The following is a 23,835-nucleotide window of genomic DNA, read 5'->3' on the forward strand; positions in this document are numbered from 1 at the left end:
GTTCTGCAACTTTCTAATGAACTTTGCGGATCAATTCTTCATTATTTCCAGTAAATTGCTTTTTAGTAGCAACAAAAACCTCCGATTACGTAAATTAGGATCAATGGAAACAAACTCAAAAAGTTTAACTTGGCAAAACTAACAGTAAGGCGGTCCTTGTTGCCCATAGCAACCAATCACAGCGCAGCGTTCATTTCCCAAGCTGCTCAGCTTATTAGAAAGTTTTGCTAAATGAGGCCCAAAAAGTTTTATACTGCCATAGTTGTCACAATGATGTCAGAAGTGAGCGGCGATTACCAAACAGACGGATTGGCCGTGCAGCAAGAGGCCGGGGGCGTTGGACATCTGGACAATGTTTTATAGTTCCTTCCCGGACATCTCCTAGAAATTGTAGATTTGTGTAAAATGAAAAATGTTATATTTCTCCTCGGAAGAAAAATTTTATTAAGTTCCGATTCCCATTTGAAAATGAAGGAAGGGTCTGAAGATGAAGAAGCGTCGTCCCCGGGCTCCCGGTCCAGCACATGGGCCCAGGAAATACTGTGTAGCAGGGAGAGGCTTGTAGGCAAGATTGTTCACATGGAGTAAGGGAGTGCGCAAAAGTGGCTGAGGGAGTTAATTGTAAGAAGTGTTGGAGTTGACTAGGACAGGAGCCAGTCCCCATGTGGAGACGCAGACCAGGGGGACCTGTGACCTCTCCAACCGTTAAACTAGGGGATGTCAAATAAGAGAACGCATTAGACCTGGTCCAAACAATGGATTCCCAGTTAGTGGGTTGAAAGGACTTGGCTTAGCCGAGAGAGCGGCCAATGATGAAGCATACCGTCCCATACAGAGAGCCATATTTTCAGTTCTTCAGCATTTTCTGGGTATGTTCACACGGTGTATTTTAGTGCGTATTCCACTCCAAAATACTCTTTCAATGCACTTCCTATTGGTTCGTAATGGAGAACCGTGTCCCTGTCCTGACCATGCATTTTTGCCCACGCTTGTGTAAAACGCGGGGAAAGGAAAATGTCGCTATTTTTCCACATCAGATTTTGGCTTCGGAATAGGAGGGACTTCAAAAAGTGCGTCGCCCCGTTTGGATGCTTGTTTTCACGGGTGTTTTGATGCATTTCCACAAGAGTCCATTAAGCGTTCACAGGGGCGGATTTTAAGGCTGTGGAAGGACCCTGTGAGGTCAGAAGCCATTGAAAGGTGTCATATCTACACGATGACTTCATTTCTCTTGCTGAGAACAATCACTATTACTGATCTCTGTCCGGTTTTGATTTTGCTACAATGTTTCAGTGCACATAAAATGTATCAGTCCGGAGCTCCAGGTGTTTAGATGGGACTATCTAGACTGGATACAACTGTGGCAACCTTTCAGCTGTGAGAGGTGTTGGGTCTGTAGGAGTCGGCTTTAGGATATAAAAGAGCATTCCCATTTGCTGAGAACAAGTATGGATCTAATAAGGCCTCCTGTCCACGGGCGTAACGATATCCCGCAGCAGTTCGCCACTGCGAGAGCCGCTGCCAGGGAGCAGGGAAGAGCTGCCAGCTATCTGACAGGTAGGCTCACCGCGGAGAATCGCGGGTAATCGCAGCATGGTGCCATTTATATCCCATGATCGCTATGATTCTCTGCTCGTGGACAGCGGGGTTGCGCTTTCCATAGTAAGTCTATGGAAAAGCATTCACCGGGGCCGGATTGTCGCCGCAGAAAACGCAGTGAAAAATTGCCCATGGACAGGAGGCCTCACTAGGGAGGAACTGGCACAAGACAATTAGGAAGTTGCAGAACTTTTGCCATGCAGTGAATAAGCTCCATCTACATTGATTGGCGCCCATAAGGAAGACCTTTTTACTACACCCCCGTCGGCTGAAGTGAATGTGGAGTACGGCAGTCTGTTCCATTCGCTGCAATTAAAGTGACATATCAATCATGCATGTCCCCCTCCTGGCATCTCTGAGGTTGCACAGCCCATATGAGAGCTCTGTAGATATTACCTTATGGAGAAGGAAAGTCTCTAGATTACCGCATAGGAAGTTTACAGGACGCCGCAGATTCGCTTTTCTGACAGATGGTAACAAATGAGGCTAGACGCCTGGGGGGGAACTAACCTTTCTGCTGCCTATTCTGCAGAACAGGGAAATGTCACAATAATTACATAAACCCCACAGAAATATCCCTCTGGTCACGTTCTTACAGCGCTAACCACCAACACGGCGCAGATAATGGCGGCAGGAAGCCTGGCAGGTTCTCGCCGCGTAATTTCTCTGGTCTTGGGGGTCGGGGTTGAGACTTGATATCTCGCATGGGAATTTCTAATTCTGTTTGATTTCATTGACTGGACTGCAAGAAGCTCAACTTCTCACGGCTGAGGATTTGCTGCAGTTGCATCCAGTCCGGGCAATCCTCTGAGCGAAGACTGGTCTCTCATTTGTCTTTGGGTTCTGTTCTGTCTGGAGCCAGAGAATTGCATAAACTGGATACAAATGTAGCAAACCCTCAGCTGTAAAATGAGGAGGGTCAGTACAGGTTTTGTGCCTCTGCGGAGGAATGTGGGATCTAGCATTCCCCCCCCCCCCCCCCCGCTACATTTGGGGGATTGGTAGGTTTAATGTGCCAATGATTGACTTTGTGTGAAATTCCCCATTAATTAAGGTTTCCCCAAGACTTTACAAGGAGTAATATTTATTTTAATGCTTTTCCCCTTACAGTCAGTGGCCGCTTTTGCCGTCTCGGCTGTGGCATCGCAGTGGGAGAGAACAGGGAAACCGTTCAACCCTCTTCTTGGAGAAACTTACGAATTAAGAAGGTGAGTGAAGGATTGGGAGAGCTTCACTCAAGACCCCCGGCCTCATGTGGGATGAAAATAACCAAACCTTCAATCTCTTATAGGGAAGACTTGGGGTTCCGATTAATCTCTGAACAAGTCAGCCATCACCCGCCCGTTAGTGCCTTTCACGCTGAGGGACTGAACAAGGACTTCATCTTCCATGGCTCCATCTATCCCAAGCTGAAGTTCTGGGGAAAGAGTGTAGAAGCCGAACCCCGAGGGACAATCACTTTAGAGCTACTCAAGTGAGTATGAGGAGCCGGCGGTGGGATTGGACTTGATCTTTACTGTCTGCACTCACATGTTTTGTACTGCGGATTGTCTTGGTAATTTTAAAGGGATGGTCCGATTACAAACTGTTGATGGCCTAACTGCAAGATAGGCCATCAAGAGTAGATTGGTGGGGCTCCGCCCCCTAATAACCCTGCCAATCAGCTGTTTGCCCCCAAAAATGCATACTGCTGCAATTGTAGTGACCCATAAAAAGGGGCTGAACCACAATTTAAAGTTCTCATCTATCCAAAGTCGGTTAGAAGATAACCTCCTCTCCCCACATTGACACCCCTGCTGATCTCAAACGGCACTCCTGTCACTGAAGGGTCACTTCTTCTGCAATGACATTGCAGTGAATGGAGCGCTAGCGGAGCACGCACGGTCAGCTCTCCATTCATTTCATTGGGGCTCCTCCTAACTGTCTAAAAGCACCCTAAGGATAGGCCATCAATAGTTTTACAAGTGGAAGTCCTTTAAAGGGCTAATGAGGCTTTTTTCCTCTTGAGCTGGACGGTGGCGGTTCCCTGCCCACGGGGGGGTCTCTCTCTTTTAAATCTCGGTGATCGTTTTCCTATTTAATCGCCCTCAGTTGACTGTATTGGAAATCCATGCTAGTTTTTACCACAAACGCCCTCTTTGAAGGCGGCGATCTCCTCCCAGTTTCTTGCCCTTTTGAGGGGGTATTCTCATCTTGGGGATTCCCTTCCACTGCGTTCCGAAATATCACAATAAAGCTCTTACTCCTTAGATTCATATTTTAGAAATGTCCCATTTTCCAGATGATATTTACTGTTTCTTCCAGTTGTTTACTGCTCGTTGCCAAGGAAACCAGCCATCCCTGCTATCCAGGGGAGACTGCCGGCACTTGTAACTTCATCTGTTGTCTTCTGGGCGGCAAGAACAACAAGGACTGGTTCTCGCTACGCAGAAGCGCTTCTACCGAAAGTAACCGAGCGCAGCGGTAGTGGGTGAGCGGGCGGGGGCCATCAGGCTAGTGCACATGCGCCCCCAGACACCTAGATGATACCGACGGAGTTACAAGTACACAAGCGCCAGCCGATCCGCCAGGTAGCCGAGGTGGCCGGTTTTCCTGGCAATGAGCAGTAAATAACTTGAAGGAACAATAAAGAATATCTGCAGAACGGGACATTTTTGAAAGGTGTATCTTTATTTTGATATTTCGAACACGTTGGAACGGGATCCCTGAGATGGAATACACCGGAAGGATGGGGCCCTTTTTTCTTCCATTTTCTGTTTTTTCTCCTCCCTTTTCATAAACTAATACCTCTTTATGTTTCAGTCTGAGGCCTTGTTCCTGCGGACGAGTTGCACCATATAATGTACTGAAAAACTTATAAAACTTTCTACACTGAGTGAAATTTTAAAAAAATGCGGTTTTGTCATCTTTACCGCGCACAAACTGCTGCAAAAGTGACCCGATAACTTTATTCTGCGGGTCGGTACGATGACGACGACGCTAAATTTATTTAGTTTTTTTCTGTACTACTTTTAAAAAAATTTAAATATCTTTAAAAAATGTTTGTCGCCATCTTCAGGCCGACATAACTTTATTCTTCTCTATGGTACTTACTTATTGCAGGGCGACCGGTGGCTTCTATTGGTACCATTTTGCAGTACATATAACTTTCGATTTTATTTCTTTTTATTCCATTTTTTCCTTCCTGGCAGGGTGACTGGCATTGTAGTATTTTTTATTTATTTTTTTTAATCCTGACAACTTTCACCAAGCAGAATAAATAATGCGTTACTTTGAATTTACTTTTATGGACGTGGCGGTACCAAATATGTTCTAGATTTTTCTTTTCATATTTTTTTAATATCTTTTTTTTGTTTGTTTCGGTCCCCACAGGGGACTTGAACTTGCAATCATGTAGTTGCTCATGCCATATACTGCAATACTTCAGTATTGCAATATATGACATTCTTCCAGCATTCTATTAATACAGGCCACGTGCCCATCCTAAGATGCAGAAATACATTGCAGCCCTGGGCTGCCATGACAGCTGAACGACATCTTGCCATCTTGTTGTGAGGGGGTCATTTTTGGCTTCTACTCCTGCTCCATACAACCCCGCCACTGGAGGGCGTGCATGTACGCCCAGAAGCGTTAAAGGGTTAAGGTGGTCTTTTATCGAGACACATTCTCTGATGCTCAGTGCTGTACCTGATGGCCTAGTTCATTCTTAGATACATGGTTTATATGAGATCATATTGATGGAAGCTCTGCAGCTGAGATCCGCTTTCAGTTCAGTAGAACCCCCCCACCCCCACCCCAAAATCTCCAATCCCGGAGAATAATCTAGACTCTTGATGACTGTTTCTCCTCTCCAGGCACAAAGATGTCTATACATGGACGAATCCCACCTGCTGCGTACACAACGTCATCATCGGAAAACTGTGGATAGAGCAGTACGGCGTAGTGGAGATCATAAACCACAGGTAACACACTCTAGCCCTGCAGACGGGTAATCTGAAAAGGGGACATACATTTGTGTGCCTTTTTTCAGTGACATTCAGCTGCAATACCAGACGTGGCCCATAGACAAGGGTGGCGCTGTTTCTCATGTATGCATGGCTAATACTTTTCGTCTTGGTTTATTCCAGCACCGGTGATAAGTGTGTCCTAAACTTCAAGCCCTGCGGTCTGTTTGGGAAGGAGCTGCACAGAGTAGAAGGTTATATCCAGGATAAGAAGTAAGTGCTGAGTCTCTGCAGGGTCAGATTAACTATTTAATGACCAAGAGTAATCGATGCGCCTGCGTCCAGGTCACATTCTGCAGTTCTCATATTCCCACTATCTACATGAGGGCTCGTTTTTTGCAGGCTACCTATTAAAGATAGGCTACAGGCACGTCCCTAATAGGCAAACGATCACTGCAGCCCTCAAGGGTCTTCGGAAGGCCCCAGACTGCCATGGCACCCAGGGCTATTTGGGACCTTTAAATCCTGATTGACTGGGACTTTTAAATGCCGATGTTGGAGCTAAGGACAGCATTTGAAGGGTTAAGAGCCGCGATCCACCGAGTTATCTCTGATCCATTCACAGTATATACGGATCGGCAGCTGATTTGCCTCTGCACATAACGGCACTCCTCTCGCCTCCGAGTACTGAGCGATCGGCTCGGCTCCAATAGGGAACATCAGTGAAGCATGACTCCACCTTGGCTACATTGTCTAATGTACTGTCCATCTTATCTGAGGTTCAGGCTCCAGCGTTGTCCCTCTTCCATACTTTACACTGCAGCTCTGCTTGCACAGATGTACTGCTGTGTAAAAAGCACTAGCCAAGTGCAGATTTTTGCACCAACTCATTAATTATGATTGCTATTTTGCCTACATTTTTTTCCTCCCACAGTAAAAAGAAGCTTTGTATGATCTACGGGAAATGGACGGAGTGTTTATGGAGCGTAGATCCTGCGACGTATGAAGCCTACAAGAAGTCCGAGAAGAAAGGAGGCGAACAGAAGAAGAATAAGCAGGTGAGCGGGGATATCCTATGACTTAGAATTGCTTCACAACAGCTCTGTCCTTCTTGGTTGCTGATGCCCAGGCCATGTGACTGCTGCAGCCAATCACTGACTATAGAAGGTTACTGTTGTTGCCAGTGATTGGCTGCAGAAGTCACATGTCCGGGGCAGCAGCAACCAGGAAGGACAGAGCTGTTATGAAGCAATTTTTAGTTCTAGAAAACCCCTTTTAAGCAATGTATCATCTAGTTTGATGCTCAGAGGCCTCTGCTATCTGGACTCGTTCCTACTGGAGAAGTAAGTTGAGGGGTACGAGGCTGAGAGTGATGTCCTCTAGGGTGAAGAAGGTCTGAGCTGTAGCAAAATTAGAACATAAGACTCCAGATGATGTCCTTCTTCACTCTCTTAAATTTGTTACATTGTGTTGGCAGAATGAGGAAACTGTGAACCCCGAGAGCGATGAAGCGGATGATATGCCTGAAGTCCAAGAGACTGTGCAAGTCATAGCCGGCAGCAAACTGCTTTGGAGGATCAGCAGTCGACCCCCAAACTCTTCTCAGGTTAGCACCAGGTTCATAGATGCTGGGTCATTTATAAAATGGCAAGGTTTCTCCCCTTCACCCAAGAGAATAGTGAGTTCAGCTCTGGAGGATAATACAGGATGTAACTGAGGATCAGTACAGGATAAGTAATGTATGTACACAGTGACTCCTCCAGCAGAATAGTGAGTGCAGCTCTGGAGTATAATACAGGATGTAACTAAGGATCAGTACAGGATAAGTAATGTATGTACACAGTGACTCCACCAGCAGAATAGTGAGCGCAGCTCTGGAGTATAATACAGGATGGAACTCAGGATCAGTACAGGATAAGTAATGTATGTACACAGTGACTCCACCAGCAGAATAGTGAGTGCAGCTCTGGAGTATAATACAGGATGTAACTGAGGATCAGTACAGGATAAGTAATGTATGTACACAGTGACTCCACCAGCAGAATAGTGAGTGCAGCTCTGGAGTATAATACAGGATGTAACTCAGGATCAGTACAGGGTAAGTAATGTATGTACACAGTGACTCCACCAGCAGAATAATGAGTGCAACTCTGGAGTATAATACAGGATGTAACTGAAGATCAGTACAGGATAAGTAATGTATGTACACAGTGACTCCACCAGCAGAATAGTGAGTGCAGCTCTGCAGTATAATACAGGATGTAACTCAGGATCAGTACATGATAAGTAATGTATGTACACAGTGACTCCACTAGCAGAATAGTGAGTGCAGCTCTGGAGTATCCTGTAACTCTGGATCAGTACTTTAATTTGGCCATATATCAGGTTTTAGTTTCCTTCCCCCAACATAGCGTCAGGATCCCAGTACAAGAATCTTGAGGGCTTCTCCTGGTTATAAAGTATCATAGTTCCTTGTCATCTCACAAACGTTTATCTTTCATCGTTGCTCTTGTGTTCTAACATTTGGATTTTCACCTCTGAAGATGTATAACTTCACCAGCTTTGCTGTGGCCCTCAACGAGCTGGACAAAGACGTGGAATCCACGTTGGCCCCCACTGACTGTCGTTTAAGACCTGACATCAGGTATATGGAGAATGGAGATCTAGGTAAGCGTTGCGGTGGTTTCCTGGTGCGCCTGCCTTCAGGTGTCGCTTTGGTCAACTTATGATAATCTCTGTGTGTCTTTCAGATCAAGCCAGTAAAGAGAAGGAAAGGTTAGAAGAGAAGCAGAGGGCATCCCGAAGGGAGCGAGCAAAGACCAACGAGGAGTGGAGGACAAGGTATTGTGCCAGGGAGGGTTTTGCACAGCATTCTAAATTGTATAAAACTGCGACTTGTTGTGTGTTTATAAATGGCTACATAAGGCCGCCTGCAGACGGGCAGAAATCCCGCGGCGGGATTTCCGCCACTAAAAGCCTGCATAGGAGTGCATTACAATACGCACTCCTATGCAGACAGCCGCGGTTTGGCCGCGCGAAATGTCACGCGGCAAACAAACCGTGGCATGTCCTATTTCTGGCGGGGCTCGCCGCCGGATCCGACCCGCCCGTCTGCAGGCGGCCTTAATGTTACTGGAGAGATCACTTGCACTCACGCCTCGCACCAGACACACCGTCCTCAACAACCTCTTGGATTCAGGGGATATAGGACTCTCGCTGTTACTTTACCGAGGAGGACGAGCAGGATGGAGTTAACTGTTTTGTTGCCTGCCCCTTCCTCGGTAGGATAGGAGGCACATCCAGGCATTAATGCCAGCTACAGTGTACCCCTCTCACGTCAGCGCTCCCTTCCTCCTTAAATGCAGGCGAATACATGAGCATACACTGCTGGAATCCATGTAAGCGGTAAATATCTACTCTGCATATAGAGTTGACCATTCTCCCTTCTCTCTCCCTCCTTTCCTCCTTCTGGCCACTACAACCCTCATCCTACAAGGACACCTTCTCCACTAGGGGAACACACAAGCCAGTTAGAAGCTGCAGGACTATCCCCTGCATCACAGTGGGGTCCTCAGCCGGTATCTGCTGGCATGTTGCCTCAGGGGGTGCGAGTCCCCAGTTTCTGTGGGGCCTAGGGTTGGTTGTGGGAGAAGTGGATTCATTCCAGCCCCCTACAGTTAGCGGAAGGCTCCCTTCTGGGTGGTGGCCTAAGCCTGCTTCAGCAGTGGATCTGTGCCGTGGGGCCATGGCTGTTGGTCTCTGCGGGCCTCCACTCTATGCAGCTGTAGAGCATTGGGTGCAGGAGTTGGCTCGTACTTTTCTTCGCACCCAGTGTTGTGGTGCTGCCTGCACTCTATGCACGGCCGGCGGGTGCTTCTGTTGGGCACCGCAACACGCTTCTTCCTGCGCACACCACCGGCCTCTTCTTTCCCCAGTGGTCAGAGACATATATTCAGCCCCAGACTTTCAGGCCGCTGCCAACGGTATTCTGTGCACACAATGTGGAGGGAGGGCTTCCCCTCTTTTCCACCAATCCCTGCTCACGTGCCTTCATTCCTAAGCTACCATTTGCTAGTGGGTTGCCGTCCAACCATGCCCGCCCCCACATCCTCTTTGTGTCCCTCAAGCTCAGTTTCTTATAGAAAGCTGCAGACCACCCAACAAGGATGCTTGAGTCCATCGCTCTTTAGATCTGCTCCGGAACTGATAAGCTCTGCCTGGTGGAGAGCTCCCCTGCTCCGTTGCCCTTCCTGCAGTACCACACTTGTATTGGCCTATATAGTAGTCCATTAAAAACTGCCGGCATCTGTTTTAACGCCATGTCTGACTCCATAGCAGAAGACTCCAGACGGGCTGGCCAGAGCCACATGCTTTGTGCTACAACACTATATTTACAAGCGGCCATTGCAAACTGCTTTGTTCTAATTGCATCCCCTCACGTCAGGCGGCCATAAAACCAAGTACTCCTCCCGTCCAGCCTAACTGAAGTGGGCACGCTCCCTGTCACAGGCGGACTTGGACCTTAAGAGGCATCTACCACGCTACTAGAAAGACCAATCAGCCGTTTCAAAACGGGTCAGATGGAGAAGATTCTTTTGCGCAGGACCCTTCCTGTGGTAGACCACAGAACTCGACTGTTTTAACTCAAGGTTATCATGTAGATCCCCTGCATCATCTTACTGTCCAGCCCTTCATGAAGCACTCTCAGAACGTCCCTCCAGATACAGTAGCCGGTCAGAGGCTGAAGTCCCCCTCTGATTCTTATCTGGATGACGAACGGGCCTCTAAACTTTCCACTATGGTGGATAGCCGGATATTTGCCATAAGAGATACCCTTCAGATCACACTCTTACTAGGTTGGTCGCGACTTTTTAGTTCCGACATTCTCCAAAGGTATTCCCTCCTCATGCAGAGTTCGATGTCTTGACCAGGGAATGGAGCCTTGGCAAGAAACGCTTTACTAAACCTAAGCGTCTGGACCTCATGTATACTTTTCCAGACTTGGTAAAAAAAAAAAAAGTGTTCGTCTTCACCAGTAGTAGATCCTCCATTGTTCTATTTGGCGAAACACACCACCGTCCCTATGGTAGACGTCAAGACGTCGGTGACAGGAAAATGGAGTTGCTACCCAAAACGTCCTTTGAGGCAGTGGGGTCAGCACTCAGGCCAGTTTTCGTCTTTACTGAATGGACTAAAAAACTATGCCCAAAAATTATTTCCGTCTCTCTTCTGGAAAAATTGAAGATCTTGTGCATCAGATAGCCCAGGTGGGGAAGTTTATATGTAAAGCTTTCCCCAATATGGCCAGACTTTTAGCTTATGCATCGCCGGTTGGTCTTCATATCACTCTGGACACCATGTCCAGGTTTGGATGGATCATCGACCTTTCCAAGTCTTCCCTCACACCGTCTCAATGTCTGGACTTGCTCGGTCTTTCTCCTACAACACGTCTCAGGCCTGTGTACTACTTCCACTGCCAAAACTACTTCTCCTTTAGAAGCACGTACTCTCTGCAAACTCCGAATCCCAGGACCATTCATCACTGCATAAATGTGCTGGGACTGAAGTTCTCCTCCTTCGAGGTGATTCTTTTTAGTCAATTTCACATTCAACCCCTCCAGTGTGCAATTCTCTCAAAGTGGAACAGATCGGTGTACTTTGGGCCATTCTCCCGTCGCTTCATCACTTCGCACCCCAGCTAACAGGTCTCACAGTTCAGATCCAAACCGACAATACAACGGCCATCGGGTACATAAACCAACAAGGCGGGACCCGCAGCACGAAGGTCATGACAGAACCAGTGAAAATCTTGACATGGGCAGAAGATGATTTGCCAGTGTACTCGGCAGTCCACATATCAGAGGTGGACAATTGGCTAACCGACTTCCTCAGTAGAGAAATAATCAACTCAGGAGAGTAGGAGCTACATCCCAAAGTCTTTTGAGCACTTCGTCAAAGGTGGGGTCAACCGGACGTCGACCTCATGGCTTCCAGAATCAATCGCCAGGCCTCTAAGACCCACAGACTCAAGCAGCGGATTCACTAGTAATTCCATGGACAGACCTCCGGTTTCCATATGTTTTCTCCCCTTTCCTGCTAATCCCACAACTTCTCAAGAAGATCAAGATGAAAGGCCTCCCGCTAATCCTCATCACCCCAGATTGGCCGCGCTGCGCCGACCTAACCGGTCTTGTTAGTACTTTCACATATATTCCTCCTTATTTGAGCATTCTCTTTGCAGTCGCATAGTTTTTTTTTATGTTATATTGACTGTTCTTTTTGGTATCCTACTTGGCTGCTCCTAATGCTTGCATACAAACCGGTTGGCTTGGTGCCTGCAGGGGGAATATAGCTAGTAGGAGGAGCTAACACTTTTCTGCTTAGTGTTCGCCTCCTAGTGGCAGTAGTTGTACCCACAGTACTCTGCGTTCCTCATTGTCTTCATAACTCTCCGTAATCTATCCTTCCTACATCTTAACCCTTTCCAATCCATTTATTTTTTCTCACCCATTCTCCCCAGCTCCAAATAAATTGGAGCTGGGAGAATGGGTGAGAAAAAATACATTTTCCCTGCACCCTCCCGATCTGACAGAGTTCAGGAGGGTGCAGGGAGGGACCTGTTGACCTGTCCGGCGTCTTGTGCATTCTCCTTCTGCCTCCCGGCTCGGCGATCATGTGACTGCTGGGGTCAGGTGACACCTGGCGGTCACATGATCGCCGGGTCGGGAGACAGAAGGAGAATGCACAAGACGCCGGTCAGGTAAGCAGGTCCTTCCACGGTGCAGGCTCCCGGCTCGGCGTTCATGTGACCGCCGGGGGTCTGGTAACACCGGCGGTCACATGATCGCCGGCCGGAATCTATGCATTACATAGCGCTAATTGAGCGCTATGTAATGTGTAAAGGAGTGGGCAGAAAGGGTTAAAAACCCTTTCTGCCTTCTCCTCGGGGGTCCTTGATGACGACCAGTGCAGGAGTACATCTGCACCCGATGTGCCTGACGATCGGGTGCAGATCCACTCCTGCACTGCAGTGTCGGGCCTGCCCCGACATCGGAGCTGTGGAGGAAAATGATGATGTCGGGGCAGGCCCGACATTGGACTGGAAAGGGTTAAGCCCCGTTTAGACGGAACGATTCTTGTTCAGAAAATCATTCAAACGAGCCAAACTGCACAAACCATTCAGTTTCAACTTGGGCACGTGCCAAACGAGAATCGCGAGGTTCTCGCTCGTTGTTCAGTTTTCAGCCGGGGTAAAAACCCGCGCCGCTCGTGCGCTTCTTGTGCAGATTAAACATTGATTGTTCGCCTTTTCATGTAGGAATATGACGAGCGCACGAGAACCGCACGATCCACAGTGATGACGTCATCGGCACAGGGAAACGAGAATCGGGATATTCTCAGCCGGTGTAAAGCCCCGCACGGCCATATCCACCATGACCGAAGGTTTCACCTCTGTCTCTTCTCTTCTAGGTGGTTTACGCAGGGGACAAACCAGCACACGAAGACGTCTGACTGGCTCTTCACCGGAGGATACTTTGATAGAAAATTCACGGACTGTCCTGACATTTATTGATGCCCCCTCCCTGGACTTCTTGTTCTACATCAGACCTAGGCATCATATCAACCTTTGCACCGGAGCCGACGCTCGCTAACTGTGTCTCTGGGTGTACATATATATATATTTATATATAAGCACCTCTTTATTTTCTTTATAGGATAACTTCTTGTTCAGCAATCAGGGAATTCATTATTTAACGACTTTGGTTGCCAAAAAATAAAGGCTGGATGTGTTGGTCTGTAGATACGATAACAGAAGCGTATACAGACGCACACAAGGTTGGAGCCCAAAGCATCGGGGGGGATCGGTTGCTTCCCAAATCTTTCATTTTTCTTTGTCTGACTTTAATGACTAGTCACTAGTGAGCACGTGTCAATCACATCAACTATCCCAGCCGCTGGTCTGTAACACCGCTGGATCAATCTAAAGGGGGCCTTTTGGCTTCTACGAGCCTCCTAAGCTAAATGGCACATAGGAGCGGATGTGCTGAGTTAGGGGATCTATTACATTTACCTTCCCCACCGGTCCCTCGCTGTACCCTGTCAAAGCTGGCACTGCATGTACCGGCCGACTACTTGTGGTGCACATAGAACAAGAGGACTACTTCTCTAATGCTATGCACACGCCTATGTAGTCCGCTGGGTTCATGCAATGTCAGCTTGGGACGATGGGAAGGTAAGTGTGATGAATCCCCAGACTCCTCTGAACCCATACGTTTAGCTTATGGGCCTCCTAGGCGCTGACACTCCCTTTAATGAGGGTTTTAGTAATTAGTAATCATTGGTGACTGGATCCACAAGCCTTGGAGATTAGCTTTTGCCTCCTGACCTATCGTTTTCTATGTATTGGTCATTTGGGTTACTGTTTTTGGGGTACAGATCATAAAGGGACAAGTGATTTCTCGGATCCGGACTGATCTATTGCAGAGCCCGCTCACGATCTGGAAGCTGCGCTATTCCAGATATCAATAGAAAAGTTTTATCATATGGAGTTGAGTAGCTCACAGCGCCACCTCTGGGTCGTATGAATGTACTGTGTCGGATGATAGAATTTTTTGCAGTTTGTCTTAATTGTGTCGCATCTATCCAATCAGGAGGATGAGTCCTAATAGTGAACAACGTCACATGCGGTCCCTGTCGCACACGCAATATCCAAAGGTTTGGTTCTGCGTAATGATTGTGCCTAGATGGTGGCATTCAGTTAGAGAGCAGTGCTGCTCGAGACATTTAGCAGTTTAGTTTGAGGGTCTCTCACGCTCTCTGGTTTTACACTGATCTAGACGGCCATTGTGGTCACTGTTAGAGCAGACGATGAGGGGTGAGGACTTATTTGCAATCCCCCCACTTCCACACTCAGTCGGTGCCTACAAGCCACTATTTCCTACCTTGTGGTCGGCTCATGCTGGCATGTTACCTCCGTACCGCACTCCTCCTCACCTGCATTGACGTAAGCATGTGCACTAACTCACTCTACGTATGCCAAGCATTGTTATTACTAAAGCACCCCTTTAATGGGAAAAGTAAATTTGTATTTAGAGCCCTGAGCACAATACAGTTTATATACAATTAATGCACTTAAAAACTTGTACATATATTACTGATCCTGTTCCATCCTGTATTATACTCCAGAGCTGCACTCAGTATTCTGCTGGTGGAGTCACTGTGTACACACATTACTTATCCTGTACTGATCCTGAGTTACATCCTGTATTATACCCCAGAGCTGCACTCACTATTCTGCTGGTGGAGTCACTGTGTACATACATTACTTATCCTGTACTGCTCCTGAGTTACATCCTGTATTATACTCCAGAGCTGCACTCACTATTCTGTTGGTGGAGTCACTGTGTACATGCATTACTTATCCTGTACTAATCTTGAGTTATCCAGAATAGGGAGTACATACTCCAGAGCTGCACTCACTATTCTGCTTGTTATCAGAAACAGCCACCACACCCCTAACAGTTTATTTAAGCTCCTGTCATGCAAGGGGAAGTTAGTTTTCCCTTGCATCTGATGACTGTACAATGCTGTGTCCGTGGTACTGGTTGATTTTAGCTGTGAAGTGTTCAGAATAGTGAATGCAATAAGTGCAGCGCTGGAGGATGTAACTCAGGATCAGTACAGGATAAGTAATGTATGTACACAGTGACTACACCAGCAGAATAGTGAGTGCAGCTCTGCAGTATAATACAGGATGTAACTTAGGATCAGTACAGGATAAGTAATGTATGTACACAGTGACTCCACCAGCAGAATAGTGAGTGCAGCTCTGGAGTATAATACAGGATGTAAGTCAGGATTGGTACAGGGTAAGTAATGTATGTACACAGTGACTCCACCAGCAGAATAGTGAGTGCAGCTCTGCAGTATAATACAGGATGTAACTCAGGATCAGTACAGGATAAGTAATGTATGTACACAGTGACTCCACCAGCAGAATAGTGAGGGCAGCTCTGGAGTATAATATAGGATGGAACTCAGGATAAGCAATGTATGTACACAGATACCCCAGAGCTGCACTCACTAATCTGCTGCTGGAGTCAAATAAAGGACATAACAGGATAAGTAAAGTATGTTGGTTAACAGTGTAACTGAACTCAGAAGAATATTGATCCCCACCGCTGTCTCTGCTCCATCGTTGCTCCGTTCCTCTCGTTCTGGCTTTGTGTGTGAATGTTCTCGCACCCACTGACAACCCGAGAAAGAACATTCAGTTTTTAGCTGTAAAAGTTGCCATTTATTTGCAGCTCAGGGCCATGGAAGCTTGATGTGCGGATGTGCCCGGCTGTGCCCGGCGGTCTGCTCCAGTGTCTGCCTATAAGACACCATGGCTCTGCAGTCCAGTACAGTGTCATCTGTGTATAAGAGTAGAACGATCAGTGGGTCCGTTTCTACAACATAACCCCTGCCTGTGGGGCTGCTAAAGCACCCAATGCCCATGAGACCAATACACAGGAAATGGCCCATGCCCATAGCGCCCGTGGCAAGAAAGACAAACCATGCCATTAGGCCCAGTCACTGGACATAGCCAATGCCCTTGGGGCCCAGAAAATAACCCTTGCTGACAAATACCAAGCCATTGCACTTTGGGCTCGTGCCATAAACTAACCCTGCACATGGCTAATGCTCAGAACAGACAGGACTCTGGATGCCTACTTGTAAAGGAAGAGACTTGGCATTTCTGTGGCCATTTTCTTACCAGCAAATGCCAAGAGGGATCAGGAGAAATGAGCAAACTGTGACTAATAGCAACGACGTTCTATAAAATCATGATGTAAAGAACCGTTCCCCTAAAATAAAACCATCCCTAAAAATCCTCATCGCCGCCTCCTGTCAGGTTTTTACCCTCCGGCCATTTCTGGGACAGCTGACGACCACTGTGGCCATTTTTACAATTTGGGTAAGTTGGGTGCCAAACCCTATGCCATCCCCTGCATAGCAAATCTGCCTAGTTGTGCTGGCGTAGATCTCCTGCTCCCTTCATCACTACAGATCCGGACAGCTTTGACATTCAGGACTGTAGAAAAGATGGCCGACACGCTTTCGGCAGCCATATTGGTTATCACCCAGCTTTCCCAGGAATGGCTAGAAGGCCTGACACTCATAAAATTGGGGATTTTTGTATTTTAGGGGAACTTCTCATTTATTTGTATGTGTTTCTCCGTCTGATTGTACAACGTAAAACGCTAAATAGGAAAATTCTGTCAATGTGGATTTGGGCCGGTACATCTGGTATCGGCTTTTTAAAGGATTGCATACAGCATATGTACATAGGTCATGCAGCCAGCAATGTTCAGTGTACATCACAACCACTATGTTAGCACCCTGTCCGTGTGCGTGTTTGAAAACAAATATATATATTTAAGAGAGCAGATCGTGCATACAGGTATATACTTGTATGTGTGTGTATGTACATACATACCTATATACGTATATGTTTATATATAGAGAACAGCTGTATAACGAAGCAATATTTAATGTAAAGCCAATGGATTTAATTACAGAGGGGTATTTTATAGTAAGGGGTGGGTGGGGGAGGGGAGGAATAATAATGTGTCTAAAATGGGTTTATTAAAAATAGTTGTGATTATGATGTACCGCCATCTTGTCTGGTGTCCGAACATCATTTAATGGCCATGTAATGTTTGCTGTGTGTTGTATATTAAATTGAATGCAAACCTATGGCGGAATCAAGATCTATATCCTGAAACTCTGCTATTTCTTGTTAGTTTCCCACTACCAAGTCTGTGCAGTATCGGAAGGCAGTCTCATGTACAGCCGCTAGAACTTCCTCTGATCGCTTCACTACATAAGCTTCAATCGGTGTCAAACAGACAGGAAGGTAGCTCAGATGCCCGGGAGAATAGAGTCAGGACATAAACCTAGTCAGCAGAGGTAGGTTATATATACTTCATGTATACTGCTGGAGTTGGAATTTAAAGGAGTTGTCTAGTTTTTGATTACCCTTTAAGTTTGCTCACAGCAAGACAAATTCTAATCATTGTATACATATAGGAAAACAAACCATGTAATACTTCATTTCTCCTGTGGGGCTGCTGCAGGGAAATTGAGCACTTGCTGCCAGGTTCTTCAACAGATCATTATGGATCACTGGTAAAATCTGGCATTGGGACACCCTTTGATCAGCTTAAAGTGAACCTCTGGGCTTGGAGAAGCAAAGATGGCCACACGGCTTCTCTGAATACCTGGTGCAGACTGTATATTAGTATGTATCGGTAGTCTAAGATACTACATGCGGATCTGAATGGATGGCACTGATCACTTGGAAAGCACTGGTTAATCAGGGAAGGTGTAGTGTCTTATACCGGCTATAATCACCTGTGCACTTGCATTCCTACCGCAGCTCCCCTACATTGACAGTCTGGAAAGGTGGAGGAAGGGTCGGCACGGAGAGTCACTATGCTGCACTCCAGCGCAGCGGAGGCGATGGCGGCGCCAGCACCAAAAGATGATACGTAGAAAAAGGGCCGACAGGGACACTGAGAGCGGGGCTGCTGGCTCGGCTGCTACAGTCAGTGCTAGGAAAAAACAGGACCTGTGAGCCACAGAAAGGGGACAATGCCCTGCAGCCAATTAGGAAGTGGGGGCGTCAACCCCATCAAACAGCTTGTAGCTTGGCTCCACCTGTACTTCTGGTGGCGTCAAGATACACTAATACCGGGTTTGTCTATGAAAAGGGAAAAAGTTGTCAGAGTTGTAGTTCCACTGTAAAACCCAATTTTTCATGTACTAACATAATGAATGGTCATTTGCTCGGTCCTCCAATCCCTTGTTTGTTTACAGGCTGCAGACCCGCCCAGTTTTCTGGACGTCCCAGACACTGCAGCCAATGACAGAGCTCAGCTATCGAGTGCTGAGCCCTGTCATTGGCTGCATTCCCTGTGACTTCCCTCTGATGTCATATTTACAGGCTGCACCAGCCGGTTTAGGGGGAGACCTGGAGCGGCGGCATAGGACACAGTGGGAGGCCACGAGAGGTGAGTTTATGCCTATTTATTATGTTGGGGAATGGGGTTTTACAGAGGAGCTACAACTCGGACAACCCCTGTAACCCAGCCGGCTGTGTCAGAACCTATATACCATGACCTGGGTCAGTAGTATGGCCCCATCTCAGAGGCTGACTTGGTAACTCATTTTAATAAGGAAAGGCTGTTTTATACAGGCTGACAATTGGGTGGGAACATTCGTAGGAACCCTTGTTGGCCTGTGTAAAGCTGCACCTGATCAGCTGAACGAATGAGCAAATGGTCATCAGCTGCTCCTATTATCGCTGCAGGAGAAAAAGAACTGTGGGCTCATGTAAAGGCTGGGTAGACGAGTGCCGATCTTATTGATCAGCGCTTGTCTATCACAGCATATTGTTGCAATTACAATGAGCCCAAATGCCAGACTCGGAGGTCCCGTCCTAGGCACAGAAGGGGTCCATCACATGACCTGCTATCGGCACTGAGCCGGAAGTGCAGATAATGACACTACTGGTCCAGGTAACTTTCCCCCTCCTTGGAGAACCGATTTAAAGCGTCCCTCAGGTCTTGGACCAACAAAGATGGCCACAGCGCTTCTCTGACTACTTCATGCACACTGAATTAGTATACAGCAGTAGTCTAAGACACTCCTTGCTGCTCTGACTGGCCAGGGTTGCTCACATGGACAACACTAGCCAATCAAAGCAGCGTGTAGTGTCTTGCACACTGCATTAGTATGCATCATTAGTCGATGAGGTAGTCGGAGAAGTGCTGCAGAAATCTTTGGGACTGGAGAGTCCGTTTTAAGGTAAGATCTTAAAGGGGTTGTCCAAAGAAAAAGGTTTTGTCTAAAGTGGACAACTCCTTTAAAAAAAAACAAAAAAAAAACTGTTCAGCCACTTTATATCAGAGGCTTCTATTGGTACATCTGACTAGCCTGGTCAGAAGTTTGTGGGCGACCTGTCCCTACTGCAGTAGGCTTATCTGCCTATCGGGCTATGGGTAAAGCTGGATGATTCCAGCCACAGTGGGATATAATACGGCAGCCATATTGGTTGCCACCTCCACTTCGTAGAAACGGTAAGGCAAATCCAAGTGGACCACTCGCTGACTATGGTAAACAACTGAGGTTAATTAACAAGCCTTAATCCGCTATATGACAAATGAGTGCTACAATTAGCGGGGCGATGTGGGCGTCGTGTCAGCTTCTGAATGCGCAAACTGCAAAAATATGGCGGGGCTCGAGGCTGAGAAGACCACCTGATGTGCTGCTGGAAGAAACCGCAGCAGCGCCCCCGTCAGGAGTTTCAGATTAGCAGTAAAACCTGCCAAAAGCACAGAGCAGACCTTGGTTAGACGCACAAGACGCACATCCTGCAGCGGCCGTGCTCCTTCCATCAGATAAGGCCAAGAAGCCGCGGATGTCTTTGCACAAAAGTCTATCAATGTCATCTGTGGCTTATTGCAGTAGTCTGCAACCTGTGACCCTCTGCCTGCTGCAGGACTACAACTCTCATCATACCGACCTTCAGCCCTGACAGCTGTAGTTTTCCAACAGCTGCAGGTTAATGTTGACCTGTTTTCGGTCGCCAGCTGTTGGAGAAAGACTTGTGTTACCTAATATGGCTGAGGAGCAAAGAGCGTTGCCATTCCGGCCCAAGAACATCTGTTACTGGGACTTAGAGGGCAAGTGTAATAATGGGGTGTTACTTTAAGCTCCTGGACTCCAATGCAAAATCCGTAACAAGGCCCCCTATCTACCGTGTAGTTTTATTGGGCTCTCCTAGAGACATCTAGGCTTGGGTGAGACTGCTACTACTTCACGCCCCACGTCCCTTCTCTTCATTGATCTGTTCTGGCCGGTCAGCAGCACTGAGCGTGCTCAGAAGTGGTTGCATCGAAAATTGTAGCTTCCAAGCTTTCTGCCATATTAGGACTCCGTAAACTTCCAGGGTGTACCCAGCCATAGTATGGCACCCACAGTAGCATTGCTTAGGGAGAGTAATCCATAATACTGGCGCTGTACGGAGGCATCCTCCAGTGGCACATGTAGTGCTTATGGCTCAAGCACAGACTCGGAGCAATGCCATGTGGCTCTGCCGTATGCGGGAGGTCTGTCATCGGATTTCAGGATACCTGGAAACCAGCAATATTCTGAATGCAGCTTTGGATGTGAACATGGAAATGAAGCCTGTACAGACCTGCCCAACATTTTGCGTAGGTTTGTAGATACAATGTGTGAGAGATTTCCCCCCCAAATGACGCACTTTATCACTAGACCGTCCCCATTGTCTACCTGATCCCACCAATATTACAGTATCGTACATTTTTGTAGCTTTTATTAATTTTTCTGTATTTTAGGCAGACCTGATGTAAACTGTAGATCCTCTGTACCATCACATCCCCCAGACCACCATCAGCTACTGTGAGCCTCGTCCTCCATGCGCTCCACTACCTGTTGATGTATAGAACGCAGATCACAATAAACAAACCTTTGTGGAACCGTTTGCATCTCCTTTATTGTGCCTCTCTGTAACCGGTTTGGCCAGAGATCGCCCTTACACAAAGGAATGGGGATCGTTCGCAAGGCACATCTGCCGGGTTATATTACGTGCCTATTTACAACATCATTCTCAATTACCTCTTCTTAAAATATCAATATCTTTACCTAAATCCTCTGATGGGACACCAACATACAATAATAGTCCTACTCACATAGACCCCTTAACCCTTTCCAATCCAGTTTCCCCGCACACTCCCCTGCTTTTATTTATTTTGGGTGGTAAAGCATCTAGTGGATTCCTTGGAATTACTCAACAAAAACACTCAAAAAATTGCTAATAAAATCATCATGACGGGTCATTTTTTCAAAGTTGAACGGGAGTTATGAGTGTTTCACATAACGAAGATCATTTGTAATAATCCTGTAAATGGATATTGATATTACATACATTTATATAACAAGACTCCATTCATTTCTATTTTCTTTAATGATATCTATCTTTGTAATAGAGAGGCACACTACAACTACATACAATGTGTATAGCACGTTTCTAACACTATGCAGGACAGAGCTCCGATGTCTGAGGCTGTTCTGCATGTCTATTACACTATGCAGGACAGAGCTCCGATGTCGGAGGCTGTTCTGCATGTCTATTACACTATGCAGGACAGAGCTCCGATGTCGGAGGCTGTTCTGCATGTCTATTACACTATGCAGGACAGAGCTCCGATGTTTGAGGCTGTTCTGCATGTCTATTACACTATGCAGGACAGAGCTCCGATGTCGGAGGCTGTTCTGCATGTCTATTACACTATGCAGGACAGAGCTCCGATGTCGGAGGCTGTTCTGCATGTCTATTACACTATGCAGGACAGAGCTCCGATGTCTGAGGCTGTTCTGCATGTCTATTACACTATGCAGGACAGAGCTCCGATGTCTGAGGCTGTTCTGCATGTCTATTACACTATGCAGGACAGAGCTCCGATGTCGGAGGCTGTTCTGCATGTCTATTACACTATACAGGACAGCGCTCCGCCGGGGCGCTGTCCTGCATTGTGTAGTATACATATGCAGAAAAGCCTCCTATGTTGGACCGCTGTCATGCGTAGCATTAGAAACGTGTTGGCCCTCGCCCGACATTGGAGCTATGCAGGGAAATGTCAAATGCGGTCCAACACTGGATTGGAAAGTGTTAATAGATGGCAGTGGTGGAGAAAGACAGAGGAGAAGGCTTCACAGCACATCTACTGGGGACTAATATATCCAAGCAGTCAATGAAGATAACGATGACCAAAGAACGCTTCTTGTATAGAGATGAGCGAGCACCAAAATGCTCGGGTCCTCGTTATTCGAGTTGAGCTTTTTGTAAAGAGCTGTACTCTAGTAACGAACTCCATTGACTACAATGGGAGACTCCAGCATTGTTGAATGGGATCCGCCGGTTGCCAAGCAGTTTTTTTTTTTTTTTCTGTGTTTGTTCGTTCTCGCTCTCTCTCCTCCGCCAAGCCAGTCAAAAACTACCGCTCACGTGCGCAGCATCGCAGCGGGGAGGGATCAAATCTGACACATCAGCGGAGGGGAGGGGCCAAAACTGGGGCAGGGTCAAACATGGCGTGATACTCGCTCGATTGAGCATCAAGCTCGGAAGAGTACGTTCGCTCAACTCTATTCTTGTATTATAATGATCAATAATCTTCAATAGTGCACAGCCGCTGTGAATAATTTACTTACAGAAACTGAAGTGTCACTTCACACCAGTGAGCATTCCAATACTTACAATATATCCCCTGATCTTCTCAAAAAATACTCCATGCAGTTATCCAGTATAGGGAAAAGGCATATGAGGTGTTAAATTAAAACTCGCTTAACGTACATCCTACAGTATATTGTCTGTACCTGACAGTAGGAAGATCGCCCTGAAAAGTGCGACCCTGTTCAAAAGATGGCTCTCTGCTAAGGTGCCCTAGTGTTGCCCTTACACCAACACCAGCGTTCTCCAGGAGGAAATAAAAACAAATTCCAACGCTGTTTCCCCTAACATAGGCTGTGCTTCATCACGGTTTTAACAGTCTGCAGGACAGCGCTCCGATGGTGGAGGCTGTTCTGCAAATGTATTTTGCAGTATGCAGAACAGCCTCCGACATTAGAGCACTGTACTGCATACTGTTAGAAACGCGTCGGCCCTCGCCCGGCAGCGGAGCGATACAGGGAAGCCTTAATGTTGAACAAGATCCAACGCTGCATTGAAATAGGTTAAGGGGTCTCTTTAGAGTAGGACTGTCAGGGAAATTAGATAATAAAGATATTTATATTTTAAGAAGAGCTCATTGGGCATTATGATGTTTGTAATGTGATTCTATCATGTATTTTGGTTACCCGCCTATTCAATCAAAACGCCAGGGAAAGCTGTGTGCAGACACTCAATCAACAGGGACGTTTTGGTTCTGACAACTGCTGTTGTTGTGCTCAGGACTTAAAGGGGCACTAACTTTTCAGGCAACTTGTGCTCATCTACTAGCTTGTGTGTCTCATCAATCTTCCAATACACTTTCATTAAAAATTTAGTTGTGTAACCACTGTAAATCAAATTTACAGAAATTGCCACTATGGGTTTCCCAGCCCTCTGCAATACACTGCCCATAGTTAGGTATATAGCTTCTGTAGTTACTGGGATGGCAGACGGGCTACTTCACAGACTGACAGATCTGCAAACAGTGTCTGCGATCTTCACATTTTTGCCTCT

At 46.9% G+C, this 23,835-nt stretch overlaps 1 protein-coding gene and 1 long non-coding RNA gene across 3 annotated transcripts in view; both read left to right on the forward strand.

Moving 5' to 3' along the window:
* OSBPL2 (oxysterol binding protein like 2) overlaps positions 1-14,784 on the forward strand; it is an 87,205-nt gene extending 72,421 nt beyond the window's left edge. For both annotated transcript variants that reach the window (XM_066586942.1, XM_066586941.1), the window contains exons 6-14: positions 2,710-2,807; positions 2,891-3,073; positions 5,454-5,561; positions 5,727-5,816; positions 6,478-6,601; positions 7,021-7,149; positions 8,087-8,210; positions 8,294-8,384; positions 13,014-14,784. In XM_066586942.1, the coding sequence (XP_066443039.1) occupies positions 2,710-2,807; positions 2,891-3,073; positions 5,454-5,561; positions 5,727-5,816; positions 6,478-6,601; positions 7,021-7,149; positions 8,087-8,210; positions 8,294-8,384; positions 13,014-13,116 (1,050 nt within the window). In that variant the 3' untranslated portion in view covers positions 13,117-14,784. The remainder of the gene's footprint in view (positions 1-2,709; positions 2,808-2,890; positions 3,074-5,453; positions 5,562-5,726; positions 5,817-6,477; positions 6,602-7,020; positions 7,150-8,086; positions 8,211-8,293; positions 8,385-13,013) is intronic.
* Positions 14,785-14,826: 42 nt separating this feature from the next.
* Positions 14,827-21,091, forward strand: LOC136588046 (uncharacterized). The gene is made up of 2 exons (XR_010787533.1): positions 14,827-17,498; positions 20,951-21,091. It is a non-coding gene; the product is annotated as an uncharacterized lncRNA (long non-coding RNA).
* Positions 21,092-23,835: the final 2,744 nt, after the last annotated feature.

Source organism: Eleutherodactylus coqui, chromosome 13 (genome assembly GCF_035609145.1).
Source record: "Eleutherodactylus coqui strain aEleCoq1 chromosome 13, aEleCoq1.hap1, whole genome shotgun sequence".
In the NCBI taxonomy this organism is placed as follows: Eukaryota; Metazoa; Chordata; class Amphibia; order Anura; family Eleutherodactylidae; genus Eleutherodactylus; species Eleutherodactylus coqui.